Source organism: Aethalodelphis obliquidens, unplaced genomic scaffold (assembly GCF_003676395.1).
Source record: "Aethalodelphis obliquidens isolate GAN/ISIS:26980383/991018 unplaced genomic scaffold, ASM367639v1 scaffold44, whole genome shotgun sequence".
NCBI lineage: Eukaryota > Metazoa > Chordata > Mammalia > Artiodactyla > Delphinidae > Aethalodelphis > Aethalodelphis obliquidens.
In genome coordinates this window covers 6,705,987-6,725,918 of record NW_020837988.1, presented here as the reverse complement: position 1 = coordinate 6,725,918, position 19,932 = coordinate 6,705,987, and the positions used below count along the sequence as shown (strand labels likewise).

Genomic DNA, 19,932 nt, shown 5'->3' with positions numbered 1-19,932 from the left:
AAGAGAGGATGCTCAGAATGCGAGTACAGGGACTGACAAGGAAGAAACGGGAGAGGGCTGGCTTTGAAAGTGTGGGCCCAGTGATGGCGTGGGGACCAATGGTGAGGATGGGGGCAGGGGACGGGAGGCTGGGAGGGTTGCGGGCCCCGGGGGCTGGGTGGAAATGGGAGAGACCGAGGGGGGATAACGCTGCCACGCAGAAGAAAGGTCGCAGAGGCAACCGGTCCGGTTGGGAAAGACCCGGGGAGTGGGGCAGCAGTGGATCGGAGGGGCAGACCCCGGGAGCCGGGAATGGGCGGTGCGGGGAGCGGCAGGTGCGGGGGGCGGAGCCCGGAGAGGAGGAGCCAGGAGGGGGCGGGGTCGACGCCGGGCGAGCGGGTGGGGTGCGCCGGTCCGCTCCTGCGAGAGCAGCTGGGCCCGCGGAGCTGGAGCTGGATACCGAGCCGGGGCCCGGGCGGAGTCAGGGCCAGGGCCGGGCCGGAGCGGGCTCCAGCGATATGGGGTCGGCGGACTCCAAGCTGAACTTCCGAAAGGCGGTGATCCAGCTCACCACCAAGACGCAGGTGCGCCCGGGGCCCCCGGCCTCCCCACCCACCTGCCGGGCTGGGGGCTGGGCAGGGCTGGGGGGCTGCAAGAACTTGGCTTGCCGGGAGATAGGGGGACCAGATGGCCAGGAGGGTGACGCTGAGGCCAGGGCCGGAGCGAGACCCCTTGGCCTGTATCCCAGGGCTCCATCCCCTAGCCCCCACCCCCGGCCTTCTCTCCCGGGAACATCCCTTTTCCCGCAGCTGCTGCTGCCACCTTAGGCTGACGTGTGTCTACTCTCCAAGCCGGCGTCGCCGCTGTCCGCCCCTCTGTCCCCCCCCCCCCCCCCAAGCCCCTCCAGCCTCGCATCTCCAGCCTCCTCCCCCGCCCCAAAACACCTCCCTGCTCTCCTCCCTGCCCCTCGGTGCCCGCGGGTGCCGGAGGCACAGACCCGGCTGACTCAATGCAAACAAAGCCGGCCGGCGCCCTCCCGGATCCGCGAAACAGCTGGTTCGCGGCAGCGGCAGCGGCCTCGCTGGGCCCAGGTCGATGCCCACGGCCAGGAAAGGCCCAGGTCTTGCTGGGAACACGCAGAGTGGCGGGCAGCGCTGCAGCCTGGCAAGGGGACATGCTCCCAGCTCTATGGAATCCAGGTTCCCAGCTGGGGACCACTGCTCCAGGGGGCTCCCCCTTTGAGGCCCAGCGGTGGGGTTGGCTGTGTTTGCAGGTACCCTCTGTTTTCTGGGTCAGGGCTAAGAACAGTCTAGGCTGCCCTTGATACCTGAGGGTATCTTTCACCCTAGGCCATGCTTGCACACTCCCCTGAGTCCACAAGTGGCACAGAGGCCACCTCCTTGCCCCCAGCGCAAGGACCTGGCCCCAGCAAGGCTTCTTCCCCGCCCACCCCTCTCTCCTCACTCTTGGAGCCAGGCTGCTCTGGCCACAGAGATGCCCAGCTCTCACTCCTCAGATCCCCCGCTTTCAAGGGAGTCAGGACCCGCCGCCATCTGGGACTTTCCTCCTACGCCCGCCCCCAGGGCTGTCTCTGGCTCTAGGCAATTAGAGTGGGTTCAGGGGAGCCATTTCCCCACAGCAAGCTGGTCACAGCTGCAGAGACCAGGCCTCTGGTCCCACACTCTCTCAATCCCACAAGAGAAAGGTCAGGAGCCCGGCAAACAGCCCGGCTGGAGAGTCCAGCCCCAGCTGAGAGGCGTTTGATGGAAACCAGGCCTTGCTTCTCGCCACTTCCCCCATGGCTCCTGGTTATTTCTGGCGCTTGGATCTGAGGGTGGCAGGTGGGCATAGGGAGAGGAAGGGAGGGAGGCCTCCATGTTTACCTACCTGGGGGGGGGAACACCTTGTTGGAGGAACGAGGTATGGGCTGTAGCCTCAGCAGCCAGGGTCCTTTGCCAGGCCAGCAGGGCCACGTCCCAAAGGATCTGCGTGGACAAGATTCCTACATGCTCCGGTCCCCTCCCCAAAATACAGTGCATCTCCATCTTTCCCTGGCTGTGGCCCTGGGACAGGGCTGACTGAGATGGTGCTGTCTCGTTTCCCAGCTGGGGACAGTGAGTTGGCTTGGGACAGGACTGGAGCCAGAGACCAGCCTGGGTCTCCCTCTGGAGGGCCCTGGGCCCTGCAGGTGGGAGGGGGCCTCAGGAATGAGGCCACCTGCCCTATGTAGTGACCCGGCTTGGGCAGCTCAAGAGACGGGACCAGATCCGAGATGGCGTTTCCAGACCTTGCCACTCGGTGTCCCCGAGGAGATTCAGGCCAGCTGTGTCCACAAGGTGTCTTCCTGTCCCAGGCCTTCAGAGACTGTGCTGTGAACACAGATTTTTGCTCTGGGCAGCAGACAAACAGACCCAGCACCTTTTCCCCTGGCCTTGGCCGGAGCTGCCACCGCTGGGCCTTCCCTGCCTTCCTGTGCTGCATCCTGTTTTCTTCCTGCCTCGGGCTAGGCCTGACCCTGGTCCTGAGGGCCAGCAGCTTTGGCTGTGTTTCCGGAGGCTTTCCTGGTGTGGGTGGGGCCCTGGCGGGTCACATTCCTGGACCTGGGACCCTCTCCTAGATCCTGCCCATTTGGAGGTCGTTTGCCATAGGTCAGATGATACCGGGTGGGTCCACGTTTACATGTGTGCACATGTACGTGTGTGTGTATGCCGTTGTGACACAGTCCTCCGGTACAGGTCACCCTTAGCAGGCTAGAGCATTGCTGGTCCTTCCCTTCTCCCCACCACCAGAGAGGTTCAAAAGATGCAGCTGGTCCCCCAGGCTGGCAGGGGCTTTGGTCTGAGCAGGTCCTGGTAAAGCTATGCTAAGAATATCTGGTTTCCCACCAGGGTAGCTCAGTGCCCCTGGCAGCATGGGCCTGCCCACCTCCAGCAAAGAAACTGGCTTGGATTTTAGAAGCTTCCTTGCGTTGGGTGGAGCCCAGCTGGGGTAACTGAGGCAGGGGCTAAGCCATGTCCCCCCTCCAACAAAAGTTCCAGTGACCCTGGCAGTACCTGTAGCATCAGGTTAGCCTGGTATGGTCAGGTAATGGTCACCAAACTGAAGTGTCTGAGCCGCAGCTGGGACCAGGTGGGGAGGCCCAAGTTGGGGATGGGGGAGGTGAAAGTCTTCACTCCTGAAGTTCAAGGCCAGCTCCCAGAGCTGGGACTTTCATCTGCTTCAGGTCTGGGCTGCCCTGGGGCCTCCCAAGTTCCCTCCCAAGGCTCTCTCCTCATTTTGAATTCAATCCCCAGGTGACACTTACCTGATGAACTAGGTCAGAGGTCAACTCCACTTGATGAGTGTCTACCCCTTTAAGGGGCTAGTGGCTATGTGGGAGGTGGGGAAGGTGGCATCCCAGAGGTGTTCCCAGATGGTGGGGGGCTCTGCACGTTTTCTGGGATGTTCCTTCCCCACTCCCACCCCGGCCACCCACACGGGGATGTGTTTCCCCTGGATCCCAGGGAGTGTCAGAGAGCTGTCTGGACTGAGGGCACGTGGGCCAGCAAACCCCAGCCCCAGGGACCCTCCTTTGGTCTTTGTTCCTCTCTGCCCGGCTAACTCGCTCTACCAGTTCTGGAACTGAGCGCGTCCTGGTGCCGGGCCTGCCCTGAAGGCCATGGCCACATGCTGCCCTGTACCTCAGAGGGGGGCATTGTTTGGGGGGTGGGCTAGGGTAAACCTGGACCCTGGGGAGGCTTGTGGCCAGGCCTGAGTTCGGGCAGCCCCACTGGTGCTCAGCTCTGCCCCGTGGCGGGGATCTCTCTCTAGGACTAATTCCAGGCTTTGGCTGAGTGTCTGCCATAGGCCTCAAGTGCACGGTCAGGGACGAAGGGCTGATGGACTAGCGGGGCCTCCGGCAAGCGCGCCCAGCCCTGTTGGGGACTATGAGTGACTGAGGGGGGTTCCAAGGTGGGAGGGAGCCCGCTGGTCCAAGCTCTGGGAGACTTCTTGGAAGAAGCGGCTTCGGAGAACAGAATTATTTTTTAACGAGATTCATATTTTTTTCTGATGGTAAGACTGATGCATATTGCATGCGGGTTTGTGGTGGGGTAGCAGGGCCCCATTATCAGCCCTTTCAGAGAAGGCAAAAGTCTAGGTTGATTGGAGCAACCCAGGAAGATCTCTTGCAGGAAGTGCTATTCAGAAGGGTAAGAGTGTCTTGGACGCCCCTCAAACAGATGAACATTCAAAGGAAAAAATAGTAATACATGCACTTACAGAAAAATATAAAGAAAAGAATAACCACCCTGTGAGATAATTGCCGTTGACATTCTGTCATTTTCTTCTAGGCTTTTATTCCTGTATAATTTAACACAAAATTGTGATCATCCTATAGTTAGGTTTTTAAAATAAATTTATTTATTTATTTACGGCTGCGTTGGGTCTTCGTTGCTGCGCGCAGGCTTTCTCTAGTTGTGGCTAGTGGGGGCTACTCTTCGTTGTGGTGCACGGGCTTCTCATTGCAGTGGCTTCTCTTGTTGTGGGGCACGGGCTCTAGGCATGCGAGCTTCAGTAGTTGTGGCACATGGGCTCAGTAGTTGTGGCGCACAGGCTTCGTTGCTCCGCGGCATGTGGGATCTTCCCGGACCAGGGCTCGAACCCGTGTCCCCTGCATTGGCAGGCGGATTCTTAACCACTGCGCCACCAGTGGTTAAGAGTCCTGCGCCTATAGTTAGTTTTATATCTTGCCTTTTTCATATAACATTGTACTGTGAGCATTTTCCATTCATTCATATTCTTTGAAGACGTGATTCCGATGGCTGTGTAATATTCCAATGTATGCGGGTGCCTTAACTTTTCAAGCATTTCCCCAGTTGTTGGTTATTTAGGTTGATTCCAACTTTTCACTGTTATCAACCCTTCAGTAAACATCCTCATACCTGCACTTCTCAGACCATTTCCTCAGGAAAGATTTCTAGAAGTGGAGTCCATGATTCAAACTGGTTGTCTATATGACCGACTATATAACTTAAAAGGCATACGTGTGTTGAAGGCATGTTGCCTTGATAGGACCGGTGGGACTTTGGGATGTGTTAGAAGGGGCGGGCGTGCTGGGAAGAGGGGACAGTCTGAGCAAAGGCAAAGAGAAAATATAGCAGGGTTGTGTTGTTGGGATAGTAAATACAGGTGTGTGTGCACACACATACCTGTGCACACTTGTGTATGTACATGTGTCCATGTATGTGTACGTGCACGTGTGTGGCTTGTATGTGTGTTTAGGTGTGATCTTGGCTGACTCTCTGGCCGAGGTCTGGACTCTGCAGGCAGTGGGGAGCCCTAAGATCTTTGTTGAGGGAACAATGCCTTTGGTGCTGTGTTTTTTTTTTTTCTTTTTTGCGGTACGCGGGCCTCTCACTGTTGTGGCCTCTCCCGTTGCAGAGCACAGGCTCTGGACGCACAGGCTCAGCGGCCATGGCTTACGGGCCCAGCCGCTCCGTGGCATGTGGGATCTTCCCGGACCGGGGCACGAACCCGCGTCCCCTGCATCGGCAGGCGGACTCTCAACCACTGCGCCACCAGGGAAGCCCTGGTGCTGTGTTTTGAATGCGTGTTGGGGACAGCGTGGAGGTGGGATTGAGGGGGTGAATTTGGAGGTGGGGCCCTGGCAAGAGGGGCCTGAACTGCAGCACAGGTGGTGGGTACCGAGAGGACAGGTGTTGTCAGAGAGCCGCGGGATGACGCCTTTAGATTTGGCATCTGTTGGGTATAGCAGCAGAGGGTGGAGGCTGGGGCCAAGGGGGCAGCCTGGGTGAATGGAAATGAGCATATGTCCCCTTGTCTTCTTCCTAGGGGGAGGGGCACAGCCTGGCTCTCCTTCCTGGGCGCTTGATTTAGGGGTGTGGCCTGGGGAGGCCCCCAGGTGGGGAGGGCCTGCCAGAGGGGGATGGTGAGTTACTCAGGGTCACACAGTCCCTCAGGGACTGGGCTGGGCTTTGGCTACTGGATTCAGTGTCCAGCTGGCCCCTGACCATCTGTGTCAAGTGTCCCCAGCCTGCCTGTGCCACCCGGGGCTCATGGTGGCTGAAGGATGTCTCCCATTTGGGAAGGCTCCTGGCACCAGCAGGGATGGAGTAGGGGGCTTCCCTTTCGGGGGCTCCCTTGGCTACAGGGTGGGCAAACTGTGGACCTGCTGGCAAGAGACCGTGCAGCTCTGGATACCGTATCTCCCCACAGCCCGTGGAAGCCACTGATGATGCCTTTTGGGACCAGTTCTGGGCAGACACGGCCACCTCGGTTCAGGATGTCTTTGCACTGGTGCCGGCAGCGGAGATCCGGGCAGTGCGAGAGGAGTCGCCCTCCAACCTGGCCACTCTGTGCTACAAGGTGAAGGGTGCTCTGGCCCTCACTGCCACTCCCACCTGAGCATTTCCCACCCTCCCAGGGAGGCTGGAGCTGGCCCAGCCCTGTGGTCCGAGAGGGAAGGCACCCAGGAAATCCTCCACCCAGGTTGGAGTGGTCCCAAGTCTTCACTCACTTCTCCCCCTGGCTGGGCTCTGGGGGAAGTGATGGTGCCAGTGCCACCTGTGAGGGCTGCCTGTGGGTGACACTGTCCATAGGTCAGCTCATGTAGCTCACCTGTGTGGTTGGTCCTGTCAATGTCGCCATTTTACAGATGAGGAAACTGAGGGCCAGATGGCTGGTCACTTAGCAAGATCTCAGCCAGTGAGTGGTGGGCTGGGTCTCGCTCCCAGGATTCTCTAAGCTGCTCCCTGGCCCATGTCCCATCCTCCTGGGCTGGCTGACCCTGTCTGGAGAGGCGGTCCGGTAGGGTGGCCCCACTGTCTCTCCCCCTCTGAAGCCTGGGGTGCCCAGCCTGACCCCAAGTGCCAGGGCCCCACTCCCTACCCTGCCAGCGTGCCTCTCTGCCCATCCTCGCAGGCTGTTGAGAAGCTGGTGCAGGGAGCTGAGAGCGGCTGCCATTCGGAGAAGGAGAAGCAGATTGTCCTGAACTGCAGCCGGCTGCTCACCCGCGTGCTGCCCTACATCTTTGAGGACCCTGACTGGAGGGGCTTCTTCTGGTCCACAGTGCCCGGGGCCGGGCGAGGAGCGGTCTGTGGACCTGGCCGGGGCTGGGCGGGAGGTGGAGTTGTGGTGACAGGGAAGGAACCCTTCAGGGCCGGCCACATTCCTCCAGACCTCTTCTGGGGTTTGGGAAGGGCAGATGTAGGGGCAGTGCGGGTGCTGCTGAGGAGGGGGGCCAGCTCTTCCTCCTTGAGCCCCCGCTTTCTCTCCCATGGGGGTCTCTGCCTCTACAGCTGGGCAGAGATGGGGGCAGGGCAGCTGGGCCCTCCCCCCGCTGCCCCACCCCCTCCCTGACTTTCTGTCCAAGCAACTGGCAGGGGGGTGGGGAGGTGGGCAGTGATTCCCAGCAGGGCTGAGGCTCTAGAGTTTAGGGGACTCACCTGTCCCCTCCCAGTCAGTGGGAAGGTCTCCTCACTGGTCCCAGCCCCGCTCCCCACTCTGTCCCGCTTCTGCCTTGGGAGGTTTGGGGTGATTAGGGGTCTACTTCCTGTTCCTTCTCCCACCTCTTCCTCCATCCCTCTGCCCGCGAGTGTCTGCCTGGGCCCAGACCCCGTCCTCCTCCCATCCCCTCTCCAAGTCCTGGGGCCACCTCTCCTTAGCCAGCTACGACTGAGGGGGCCTATAGGCGCTGTGTCCCAAGCAGGGAGAGGACGATGACGAGAACGCGCGGCCCCTGGCCGAGTCCCTGCTCCTGGCCGTCGCTGATCTGCTCTTCTGCCCAGATTTCACCGTCCAGAGCCACCGGAGGAGCACCGTGGTGAGAGCCCCCCAATCCCCGCCCCCCGGGCCGAGGAGGGCTCTGGTCCCAGGTTGGGGCCGCTTGAAATTCCCTTGGGCAGGGGCTGCTCCAGGAAGGTGGGGCTGCCTGGCACGCATGGTCCCGGGGAGGGGGCGGTGGCTGGCACGGCTGGAGGGGAGCCAGCTGGTGCCCGGCCCTGCCCGCTGCATCCAGGAGATCGGGCACAGGCACCCATTGTCTTGGCCTGGGCCGTGGGTGGAGGAGTGGGGCTTACACACAGGAGCCCTGGCCCTCTCACTGCCCGTGGACCCGTGGACTGGACCTTGACCGTTCTCCGTCCCCCACTCCCACGCACCACCAGGGGCACCTGATTCCGTTCTGCTCCCTCCCTGTCTCTCTCTCCCTGTCTCAAACTGGATTGAGCAAGTACCAGACTGAAGGAAAAGGAGCTTTCAAGAGGTTGAGAACATTCATTTCTTCCCGTGTGCATTAGCACCTGGGGCATTTTGAGGGTCTGTCTTTAGGAGAATATGAGGGTCTTTGCCCCCAAGGATAGCGGGGGGCTTGGGTTGGCCTGATTTCTCTCTGACCCTGTCCCCAGGACTCGGCGGAGGACATCCACTCTCTGGACAGCTGTGAATACATCTGGGAGGCTGGTGTGGGCTTTGCTCACTCCCCCCAGCCCAACTACAACCACGACATGAACCGGTGAGCTTGCTGAGGAAGTAGCTGGACCCCAGGCCTGGCCCCCTGCACAGTTCAGAGAGGGAACCACGCGTGGGGTCTTCCAAGGAGACCCTGCCCGCTCGTGACCCAACTTCATCCTCACAGGGATAAAATGGAGTCATTTCTTTTCAGGGACCTGAGCTGGGGCGGGGCAGGGTGGGCGCGCCCTCCTACAGGAGAACTGTGGTCCTCAGGTACTGAACCCTCTCCTCTGTCCTCCCTGCCCAAGGATGGAGCTGCTGAAACTGCTGCTGACGTGCTTTTCTGAGGCCATGTACCTGCCCCCAGCTCCAGACAGCAGCAGCGTCAATCCATGGGTGCAGTTTTTTTGTTCCACAGAGAACAGGTGAGGAGCCCCTGGCCTTTCTTTCCATTTCTCCTCCTCTTGGTTCCAGGCAGCCCGGCGCTGAGGCCGTTTGCCAGCCCTGTGAGTCTTATTTGAGGGGATGTGCTGCCCCCTCGTGGTGATGACCTATAAGAACAGTCACGCCTTACGCCAGCTCTGTCCCACGTCCCATTGGGGGGCCCTGGATGACCCATGCCTGGGTCCTCCATCTAGAGCCCTGCTATCCAGTAGAAATATAATGTGAACCACACATGCAACTTAAACATTTCTAGTAGAGACCTTTAAAAATAAAAAAGAAATAGGTGACATTAATTTTAATAATGTATTTCATTTAACCCAATATATCTGAAATATTAGCATTTAACATGTAATCACTATACAAAACTATTGAAATGTTTTGCATTCCCTTTTCATAGTGAGTTTTCAAAATCAAGTGTTTAGTTTACATTCACAGCACATCTCACTTCAGACCAGCCACATTTTAAGCTCTCCATAGCTACATGTAGCTTGTATTGGGCAGTGTAATTTATTTTATTTTTATTGGCCGCACCGTGGGGCTTGCGGGATCTTAGTTCCCCAACCAGGGATTGAATCCGGGCCCTCAGCAGTGAAAACACCGGGTCCTAACCACTGGGCCGCCAGGGAATTCCCTGGGCTGTGCAGTTTATTCAGTGGGTGGAGAGGGGGCGTGATAAATACCCTGAAGGGTGGGGAAGCCCCGCCCACATGGGGGCATTTATGGGCAGTGGGGGGCATAGGAGCACATGGAGGTGTCCCATGGCTGGATTGAGTATTTAGAGCAGGTACACGTGCTCCAGCTGTGCAGCTCCAGCTGTGCGCTGGCTGCACAGGCGTTAGTGCTCCTCAGTGTCATGGTTCACCCTCTTCTAGACTCTGATTCCCACATGGCAGGCCTCATCCTTCAGGTTTTGCTGGCTGGCTGCCCCTTTCTCCCACCTTAGCCCCCAGCTCCCAGAAGGAGCGAGAACCCAGGTGACTCCCTCCACCAGGCACGGTCAAAAGCTGGCCAGAGTTTTCTTTCTCACCAGCATTATGGGGCAAATGGCCACTTTGCCACTTGATTAACCCCCTTGGGTCTCAGTTTCCTCATCTGTAAGATGAGGAGCTTGACCTCTGATATCTTACAAATCTCTGAACAGAGTCATTCTGTGGCCTGGGGGCTGGGGCATGGGGCACATGCTTTGCCTCCCAAGGGGAAGCCCGCCTTCCCTGTGGGCCCTCCAGCCCTTCTCTGAAGCCCCAAGGAAGGGTACCTGCCCCTCAAAAACGTCAGGGGCATGTCCTTTGTATAAAGGACATGCCCAACCCTGTAGATCATACAGCGTCAAGAGTGAACCCTGGGGACTTCCCTGGCGGTCCAGTGGTTAGGACTCAGTGCTTTCACTGCTGAGGGCCCAGGTTCGATCCCTGATCGGGGAACTAAGATCCCACAAGCTGTGGTGTGGCCGAAAAAAAAAAAAAAAGAGTGAATCCTGATGTAAGCTGTGGACTTTGGGTGAAAATGATATGTCGATGTAGGGCCTACAGCTGTAACAAGTGTACCACCCTGGTGGGGGATGTTGATAGTGGGGAAGACTGTGCACGTGTTGGGGCAGAGGTTTCACGGGGGAAATCTCTGTGCCTTCCTCTCAATTTTGCTGTGAACCTAAAACTGCTCTAAAAAGTATTTAAAAAAATAATTAAAGGGCTTCCCTGGTGGCGCAGTGGTTAAGAATCTGCCTGCCAATGCAAGGGACACAGGTTCGAGCCCTGGCCCGGGAAGATCCCACACGCCGCAGAGCAACTAGGCCCGCGAGCCACAACTCCTGAGCCTGTGCTCTAGAGCCCGCGAGCCACAACTACTGAAGCTCGCACACCTAGAGCCTGTGCTCTGCAAGAGAAGCCACGACAATGAGAAGCCTGCACACTGCAACGAAGAGTAGCCCCCGCTCACTGCAACTAGAGAAAGCCCACGCGCAGCAACGAAGACCCAATGCAGCCATAAATAAATAAATAATAAATAAATTTTAAAATTAATTAAAAAAAACAATAGGCTTCAACCCCTGGGGGTGAAAATCTAAGGGGTGTGGGCACGCTATCCTACAAAGAGCCCCTCAGGACTGGCCATCCCACTCTTGGTAATAAATTCCTTCTGGCCTTGGCCCAGCCTGGCCTGGGTCCCAGATGCAGGCAAGGATGAGGAGGGGTCTCTCCTTCGTGGGAAGGGATGAACTCCTGGTTCTGCTCCCTGGCCCGAAGATGGCGGCCTGGCACTGAAACCCTTGTGGAATGAGGGGGCTGGCCTGGCTGACCCTCCCACCTGGCCACGGCTGGGGGCGGAGGGAGGGCTGGGCTGGTGGGTGGGGTCTCTGAAGCCCCGCCCCTCTCCTGCCGCAGACACGCCCTGCCCCTCTTCACCTCCCTCCTCAACACCGTGTGTGCCTATGACCCTGTGGGCTACGGGATCCCCTACAACCACCTGCTCTTCTCTGACCACCGGGAACCCCTGGTGGAGGAAGCTGCCCAAGTGCTCATTGTCAGCTTGGACCATGACGGCGCCACGCCCACCGTGGACGGTACCACCACAGGCACGGCCATGGACGATGCTGACGTAAGGACGGGAGAGGGAGGGCAGCCCGCCCTGCCAGGCTGTGGGCGGGTGGCACCCCCTCTAGCGGAGCTGGGCAAGGGATATCCAGTGGGCACCTCGTGGGGGTATCTGGGGTCAGAGGGGGTACTGCTGCACTGCCTAGGCCTGGCGTAGGGGCAGGGGGTGAAGGCACCTGCTCACCCCAGGCTCCGCCCTCCACAGCCTCCAGGGCCCGAGAACCTGTTTGTGAACTACCTGTCCCGCATCCATCGCGAGGAGGTGAGTCCAACGATGCTCTTGCTCTTGTGGGTTCTTGATTCCACCCTCCACAAAGGTTGTGGCCTTGCAAGGTGTGAGGGGATGCAGATGAGTTGGGGGTAGGGAGAGTCCTGACCCCTATATGAAGGAACCACGGTCTCCGTGCACTCAGGCCACCACAGGTGAAGTAGTGATGGCAGGACCGCGAGGGTCTCGAGACTCAGAAAAGGGCTGATGGCCTCAACTGGGTGAGGGCAGCCGGGAAGACTTCCAGGAGGAGGTGGCTCTGACGTCAGGTTTGGTGGGGGAATGACAGTGGATGGAAAGGCCAGTCACACCTAAGTTCCTGTGTCTTGTGACGTTGGGGGAGGTTCCTGTGCTCCCAGAGCTCTAACCTCTGCCACTATGACATGGGAACAGTAACTCTGCCCTTGCCTTGTAGTGAGGATTGGTTGAGAGCACAGTCCAGCAGGCAGCAGGTGCTCAGTGAATGACAGCTCTCTGAGGATAGAATGCTCCTCACGTGTGTCACAGGGCGATGGGGAGGGGTGGAAGGATGTCACCTGTCAGCAAGGAGTCCAGGCGGGCAGGAGTCCAGTGTGCACGTGAGGAGGTCACTAAGAGCAGATGGGGAGCCTGTGGTCTGGTGGAGGGGCGGGGTGCTCTCTAGACCTGCCCTGGACCCAGCTTCTGAGGGGCTGCCCCCAGGACAGCTGTTGATGACACTGGCATCTGGGCCCCTCAGGCTCTAGAGGTGGGATCAGGCCCTGGGGGGCTCGGAGGCATTTGTGGGAGGCCTGGCCAGGAAGCCTGGATTGTGGGGAGCCGGACTGGACAGGCCCCTGCCCTTCCCCCACCCAGGACTTCCAGTTCATCCTCAAGGGCATAGCCCGGCTGCTCTCCAACCCCCTGCTCCAGACCTACCTGCCCAACTCCACCAAGAAGATCCAGTTCCACCAGGAGTTGCTGGTCCTCTTCTGGAAGCTCTGCGACTTCAACAAGGTGGGCCGGCCTCGGGGGCCCAGGCTGGCGGGCAGTGGTCTGCCTCAGGGATGGGGACAGCGTCTGGGGAGGCTCCCGGCAGAGGGAGAGGGTGGGGCAGAGCTGCCCCTCCCCCTGACTCTGCCCATCTGTCTCCGCCTCCCCCCAGAAATTCCTCTTCTTTGTGCTGAAGAGCAGTGATGTGCTGGATATCCTGGTGCCCATCCTCTACTTCCTCAACGATGCCCGAGCAGACCAGTGTAAGGCTGGAGTGGGCTGAGGATCCCTGGGGGGTTCCTCGCGGAGGGGCAGTTTCGGCCAGTCTGTCCTGCCTCCCAGCAGCTCAGGCCTGGTGCCCCGACCTCCCGGGAAGGGCTTCTCCCTTTACCCCCAAGAAGGGTCCCTGCCCTGGGCTCCTTTCCTCCCCTCCCCACCCAGCGTGGTGACCCCTCCCATGCCACGTGCCGCAGCTCGGGTGGGCCTGATGCACATCGGCGTCTTCATCCTGCTGCTTCTGAGCGGCGAACGGAACTTCGGGGTGCGGCTGAACAAGCCCTACTCAGTGCGCGTGCCTATGGACATCCCGGTCTTCACCGGCACCCACGCCGACCTGCTCATTGTGGTGAGGGAGCTCCCGTCAGGACCTGGGGGTGTGGTGTAACGTCCCCTCGGCTGAGTCTGGAGGCGCCAGGGACCCCATGGCTGCTCCTCTGCCTCCCCGCACAGGTTTTCCACAAGATCATCACCAGCGGGCACCAGCGGCTGCAGCCCCTCTTCGATTGTCTGCTCACCATCGTCGTCAACGGTAGGGGGCCCCAGAGCCCGCCTTCCCCATGCTCACCACCAGGGGGCGCCAGGCCACAGGCTGACCTGCCGCTGGCTCCCTGGTTCAAACCGGCTGGGTACAATAGAAATATTAGGGCAGCCAAGTATGTACTGGTCAGTTTTCTAGTAGCCACATTAAAAAGGAAGAAGGAAGAAAAAGAGAGGTGACAATAATTTTATTATATATTGAATTTAATCTGTTGTATCCAAAATACCATCATCTCAATATGTAACCAGAATACAAAATTATTGAGATGTTCTGCATTCGTTTTTGAATGCAGGCTTCCAAATCTTGTGTGTGTGTTCCATGCGTGCAGCACACATCCATTAGGACTACGTTTCTAGCACTTAATGGCCACATGTGGCTTGCGGCTGAGGTATTGGACTGCGCAGGTTTGGATGAGGGCCCCGCCCACAAGCAAGGGCTGTAGGTGGCTGCCTCCGAGCTGGGGTGGGGGGGGCTCAGGCTGACAGGGGCACGGGACCCAGCAAGGTCGGGGCCCAGGGCTGGGGCGGCATGACTTCCGCGTGGCTGCTTTTTGGAGAGGAGGGTCCTGAATAGCAGGGGCTGACTTCTCCGTGGTCCGATTTGGACTCCAGGGTGGGTGGGATGTTGTAGGGCCTTGGCGACCTCTAGCTGCATCGTTGGACTGTGAGTTCGGGGGCCAGAATCTCACCTTCCATCACTGGCTCCACCCCACAAATCTTCACTGAGAATGCATTTGTGAACAAGATAGCCACCAGCCCTGCCCCATCCTGAGGGAGAAAGGCACAGGGCAAGGAAACACACAGATCAGTCTGTGACTTCAAGCCGTGTGCAGCCTTGCATCTCCGACTCCCCCTTCACAGGCTGTGCAGAAAATCTCTATCTCATTATATATGGAATATCAGCTTGACATTCTATTCAAATTCTTTTAAATAATATTTTTAGTTTTTGGCGGCACTGTGCAGCTTGTGGGATCTTAGTTCCCTGACCAGGGATCGAATCTGGGCCCCCTGCAGTGGAAGCTCGGAGTCCTAACCACTGAATCGCCAAGGAATTCCCAGCTTGATGTTCTAGAAAGAGTTAAAGATCCTATGTTTGTATCCCTGCCCAATCATTTTATAACTGGAGAACTTTGGACAAGTTTATGAACCTCTCTGAGCCTCAGTTTCCTCATCTGTAAAATGGGGACGGTCTCCTCTCTGTCCACCTCCCTCTCAGATGCGGGGAGGAGTCGGGGAGATGGAGTGTGTGAGTGGCTTTGTAAACGGCGGCGGCTGTCCACAGGGGAGGGGCTGGGGTGGAGCCCTGGGGCTCTGCAGGAGGCATGGCCAGTGTGGCTTTAGCCGCTGGCGCTTGGTCTTCCTGACTTTTCGGGGGACTTCACAGGCAGGGGGCAGGGAGGGTGTGGGAGCAGTAGCATCGTGTCCCACCCAGGCCCAGGATGTGCTGGGGTGGTTGGCGGGGGCCCCAGGAGTGAGCTGACCCCTCCCCTGCAGTGTCCCCCTACCTCAAGAGCCTGTCCATGGTGGCCGCCAACAAGCTGCTGCACCTGCTGGAGGCCTTCTCCACCACCTGGTTCCTCTTCTCTGCCGCCCAGAACCACCACCTGGTCTTCTTCCTCCTGGAGGTCTTCAACAACATCATCCAGTACCAGTTTGACGGTGAGGCACCGGTCCAAGCCCCTGGCCTGGCCTCGGGGGCAGGAACCAGAGTGGGCAGTGGGCGAGGACACCTCCCGATCTGAGGAGGGCACAGCCCTCCACCCCTGTGTTTGTTTGTCCAGCGTGCATTTATTGAGCACCTACTGCATACCAAACCCTGTGCCTGGTGCAGGGGATTCACTGGGGAACAAAGCAGAGTGCCCTCTGCCCCGTGAGGCTCATAGCTGGGGAGGGAGCACGGAGCGGGACTTCAAACAGATGGTCACCCAGACAAACAGGCCATCTTAAGTCTGTTGAGAGGGAAGTGTAGAGTGGCATGGTCCTGCTGGGTGTCACAGATGCTGGGCTGCCTGGTGTCAGTTAGGGCCTTGCCACTTAGCTCTGTGACTGTGTGCACATAACCTCTCTGAGCCTCAGTTTCTTCATCTGTAAGATGGTCATAATGATAATCCCCAGTCTCCATCTCAGAGGATATCGAGAAGATTAAGTAAAATAATCCCAGAAAAGCACTTAGCACTTGCCTGGTGAACGAAATGTCAGCAGTTATTATTTCCCAAATAAGTAATATTTGCACTGATCTATGAGGGGTGAATGGGGGTGGGGAGGGGTAGAAGAACATGGGGGGAGCACAATGTGTGCAAAGGCCCTGGGGTGAGATGTGTTGAAGTGGAAGCAGAGCAGGGTGGTGAGAGGCAGGGACCAGAGCGGTGGACGGGGCATTGAAGGCCCATAAAAGCGTCTTTTATCTCCCCGGGAGCCAAGGGCGTTCAGTGTGGGCGACAGAGCACAGGCGCACGCCATATCGTCCTTCTTCCCGGTGACCTGACTTGGGGGACAGTCAAAATATTGAACAGCTGGCTTGGTGGGACACTGACATGCTGGGCCCGCCCCACTCTGCCAGCTGTTACCCCTTAGTGCTGGGTGGTGAGAGGGTCCGGAAGGTACCAGGGAGGGGCAGGGGCGGAGCTCAGCCCAGAAGCTCTTTTCCCGAAAGGTAGCATCCCGGTGTAGCCTCAGACCACAGATGCCGCCCGGCGCCAGCCCTGCCTGGCTCCTCTCATCTGTGCCCTGTGCTGTCGCCTCCCCCTGCGGTAGACACCCTCCTGTCCTCCAAACTCCCCCTCCCAGGAAGACGCCCAGGTGAAGGGGGTGGCGAGGGGGCCTCCCTGAGACACGCTTCCTCCCCACAGGCAACTCCAACCTGGTCTACGCCATCATCCGAAAGCGCAGCGTCTTCCACCAGCTGGCCAACCTGCCCACTGACCCGCCCACCATCCACAAGGCGCTGCAGCGGCGCCGCCGGGCTCCCGAGGCCTTGTCCCGCACCAGCTCACAGGAGGGCGTGTCTATGGAGGGCTCCCACCCCGCTGCCCCCGCCGAGCCGGGCACCCTCAAGGCCAGCCTGGTGGCCACCCCAGGTCCGGTGCTGGCGAGGGGCAGGGTGCTGTGCAGTGGCGACAAGGGTGGGGGTGGAGGTACGGGGGCCCGGGCGGGGCAGCTTGGTGGGGGGACTGGGCCTTGGGGCTGAGCGCTGGGGGGTCTGGCACAGCATCTGTGAAGTGGGGGGAAGTTGGAGACTTTCGGGGCTGGCCCCAGGCAGAGGCTTTCTAGGAGGAGCACTGTGGCAGGAGTCCTCACGGCTCCCCACCCCACCGCCCAGGCATCGAGAAGCTGACGGAGAAGTCCCAGGTGTCAGAGGATGGTACCTTGCGATCCCTGGAGCCTGCACCCCAGCAGAACTCGGCAGAGTGCAGCCCAGCCTCGGAGGTCGGTGCGGGGACTCCTGGCGGGGCTGGGTGGCGAGGCTGGGCTTCCCCTTTCTCCCTGGCCTCCAAGGTGTAGGCCGGGCCGGAGCACTGTGCAGCAGAGGGGCAGGTACCCAGTGCCCAGGGCGTCAGGCTTGGCACTGATGACTCTCTGGGGATGGGGGGCCTTTCACAGACCCCTCCCTTGTTTATTGGTCACGGGCTCAATCCCTTGGCCTTGAGACTCCTCACCCGTCAGCCTTATCTAGGCTGGGCTGGCCTTTACCCGGTCTGCTCAGTCAGCTCCTGGCCCTAAACCTGTCACTGGGCTGGGCAGGGTCAGGCAGGGCCTGGGGCCCAGGGCAAAGGTGCTGGGCTGGGCTATCCCCTGCTTTGGGAGTGAGCCCCCTCCCTGCAACATGGGCCAATGGGGAGACCTCATTGCCCTCCCCACCCCCCTGCACCCTCTCCCCACATCCCTCTCTCTTATTCCTTCCCCGGGACCAGGAGCCCAGCCAGGCGTGGCGGGAGCAGCGGCGACTGTCCAGCGCATCAGCCGGTGGGCAGTGGAGCCCGACGTCGGAGTGGGTGAGGGTGGGACAGATGGTACAAGGTGCGGGGGTGGGTCCGGGGCTCCTGGCCCTGGGAACAGCTCAGGAGAGGCTTGGATGGGAATGGGTCCAAATCCAAGCGCTGGCCCGGGTCAGGTTAGGGGTCAGTCCTGTCTCATGACCTTGGCTTCTCTGGCTTCCTCTGTCTACACTGTCCCAGAGTTTGTTCCCCAGCAGGGTTAAGCTTCAGTTGTCCACAGCCCTTTCTTAGTAAATCACCCTTTCCAACTTCCTTCCCCAAATCACTTGCCCACTCCCTTACGTGATTCCTGAGATCACCACTAATTGCATTTGCACGGGGATAATAAAGGTCCCTACTTCATCGTGCCGTTGTGAGGATCAAAGGGGATACTTTCTGGCACACAGGACCTGCTCAGGGAGAGCCCCGGCTCCTCCCATGAAGAGCAGTCACTGTGCACGGGCACTGCCCTGTGCCAGGCCCTTGCTGTGATGAGCGGGGATGCCTTCTGCCTTGGGGAGTCCATGGTTTCAGGTCAGGGGTCAAGCCTATGCCACAGCCCCTGGGGGCTGTCTTGCCAGCCCAAGAACCCCAGTCCCTCCCCCAGGTCCTCTCCTGGAAGTCGAAGCTGCCGCTGCAAACCATCATGAGACTGCTGCAGGTGCTGGTTCCCCAGGTGGAGAAGATCTGCATTGACAAGTGAGGCTGGGGACGGGGCTGGGCGGGCTGGGCTCTGAGGGGCCAGCCCAGGCTGCGCTGGGGGTGTGGCCGGGAGCACGGGCCTCGGGGGTCCAGGATGAGCCCTCTGCTCCCCTTGACCTTCAGAGTGGGCACATTGGAGACCCTCCTCTCCCTGGCAGGGGCCTGACGGACGAGTCAGAGATCCTGCGGTTCCTGCAACATGGCACCCTGGTGGGGCTGCTGCCCGTGCCCCACCCCATCCTCATCCGCAAGTACCAGGCCAACTCGGGCACGGCCATGTGGTTCCGCACCTACATGTGGGGCGTCATCTATCTGAGGTGGGCCCCTTGGGGGTGGGGCCGTTACCGGCCTGGCTGGGTCTGGCATCCACCCGAGGGTCAGCTCAGTGGGGCTGTGCCCCACTAGGGTAGTGGGGTTCATGTCAAAACAGTCAGCCAGGGTGGTCTTGTCTGGTGGAGGGTGGGCACCCACTTCCCCAGGGGCAGGGGGCAGAGAACATCAGGGTGGGAGGACGACAGCCTCGTTCCTCCCCAGTCTTTCCTGCAAGGCCTCCCGGCACCTGGGTGACGGCCCACTCCCTCTGCAGGAACGTGGACCCACCTGTCTGGTACGACACAGATGTGAAGCTGTTTGAGATTCAGCGGGTGTGAAGATGGAAGCCTGCAAGGGGCAGGGACCAGGGGAAGGCGGGGACCCTGGTCCCCCGATGTTCCCCCCGACCCACCATTCTGAGCTTTAAATTACTACGGTCAGGGCTGGGGGCTTGAGTGGCTGAGTCCTGAGTGGCAGAGCCAGGAGGCCCCTTGTGGCTGGGATGGTGGGGGGCCCCCCTGCCTCCAGGCTGGATTGAGAGGAACTTTCTGTCTCCAGGGCTGCAGCCCTCCACCAGGGGCCCGCCTCACTCTGGCTCCCCTTCGGGACCCGTTTCTGTGCTGACCCTCAGTGCCCGCCTGGCTCCTGAGCTGCCCAGCCCTCTGCCCTAGTGGGCTGCCCAAGAGGGAGTCTTGGGCGGCCCCTTGAGGCACCTGGGCAGGGGAAGGGGAGCCTTTCCAATCCTCCTCACCTGAAACCACCTGGTCCAGGCCCGGCTCGCTGCCAGGACCCCGGGAAGAAGGAGGGTGACCAGGCTGCTTGTGGAGGAGGCTGGGGGCTGACAGGCATCGAAAGCCAGACGAGGGGACCTCGCGCATTTTAGGGATTTGGAGTGGGGTGTTGAGGGTCTCCTGCTATATTCTTCTGGGTCAGTGAATATAGCCTGGCTGGCTCTTGTACAGTAATGGGGGCGAGGGAATGGGGGCAGAGGACAGCTGATCAGTCCTCCCTGCCCCTGCCCACCACCTGATGACTTGCAGGGAGGGGGACCAGGATACCAACGCCCCATCCTCCTGATTCCGGCTTCTTGGTCTCCCTCACCCCACCTGTGTCCATACAATCTTTGCTCTGTACAATCGGCCTCTTTACACAATAAAACCCCCTCTCCATGCCCTGCGTCTTTGTGCTTGGAGGGGAGGGGGTCAGGCCATGGCTCTTGTTTTCAGGGAAGCTGGGGACTCTGCCTCCCAGAATCAGGCCCCAGAGGGCCCTCGGTGCGCACCTGGGAACCAGCGTTTGTCACTTTCTTGGGTGGGGAAGTGGAGGGTTGGACGCCCCAGGCTGTGGCCCCCCCGACAGAAAGAGCCCACACAGGAGAGGCAAGGGGCCTGCCTCCCAGCCTCCTGCACGGCCCCCAGGCAGCCAGTGAGACAGCGCTGGGGGTCCA

The 19,932-nt window shown here is 59.7% G+C and overlaps 1 protein-coding gene across 3 annotated transcripts; it reads left to right on the top strand.

Annotated features, from left to right (window-relative positions):
* The first annotated feature begins 403 nt into the window (after positions 1–403).
* On the top strand, positions 404–19,683 carry HID1 (HID1 domain containing). Of its 3 annotated transcripts, none has more exons than XM_027080592.1 (19): positions 405–563; positions 6,196–6,345; positions 6,901–7,071; positions 7,688–7,801; positions 8,385–8,491; positions 8,739–8,855; positions 11,253–11,466; positions 11,668–11,724; positions 12,565–12,705; positions 12,854–12,944; positions 13,155–13,306; positions 13,411–13,489; positions 14,992–15,156; positions 16,347–16,574; positions 16,817–16,923; positions 17,409–17,489; positions 18,079–18,170; positions 18,332–18,490; positions 18,760–19,683. In XM_027080592.1, exons 1-19 carry the CDS (start codon positions 498–500, stop codon positions 18,821–18,823), a joined length of 2,355 nt encoding a protein of 784 aa, XP_026936393.1. In that variant the 5' UTR covers positions 405–497; the 3' UTR covers positions 18,824–19,683. The 3 variants fall into 3 exon arrangements, with proteins under 3 accessions (XP_026936395.1, XP_026936393.1, XP_026936394.1); XM_027080593.1 differs by having other exon boundaries at positions 7,688–7,798; positions 18,760–19,656; XM_027080594.1 differs by lacking the exon at positions 18,760–19,683 and having other exon boundaries at positions 404–563; positions 18,297–18,445.
* Positions 19,684–19,932: the final 249 nt, after the last annotated feature.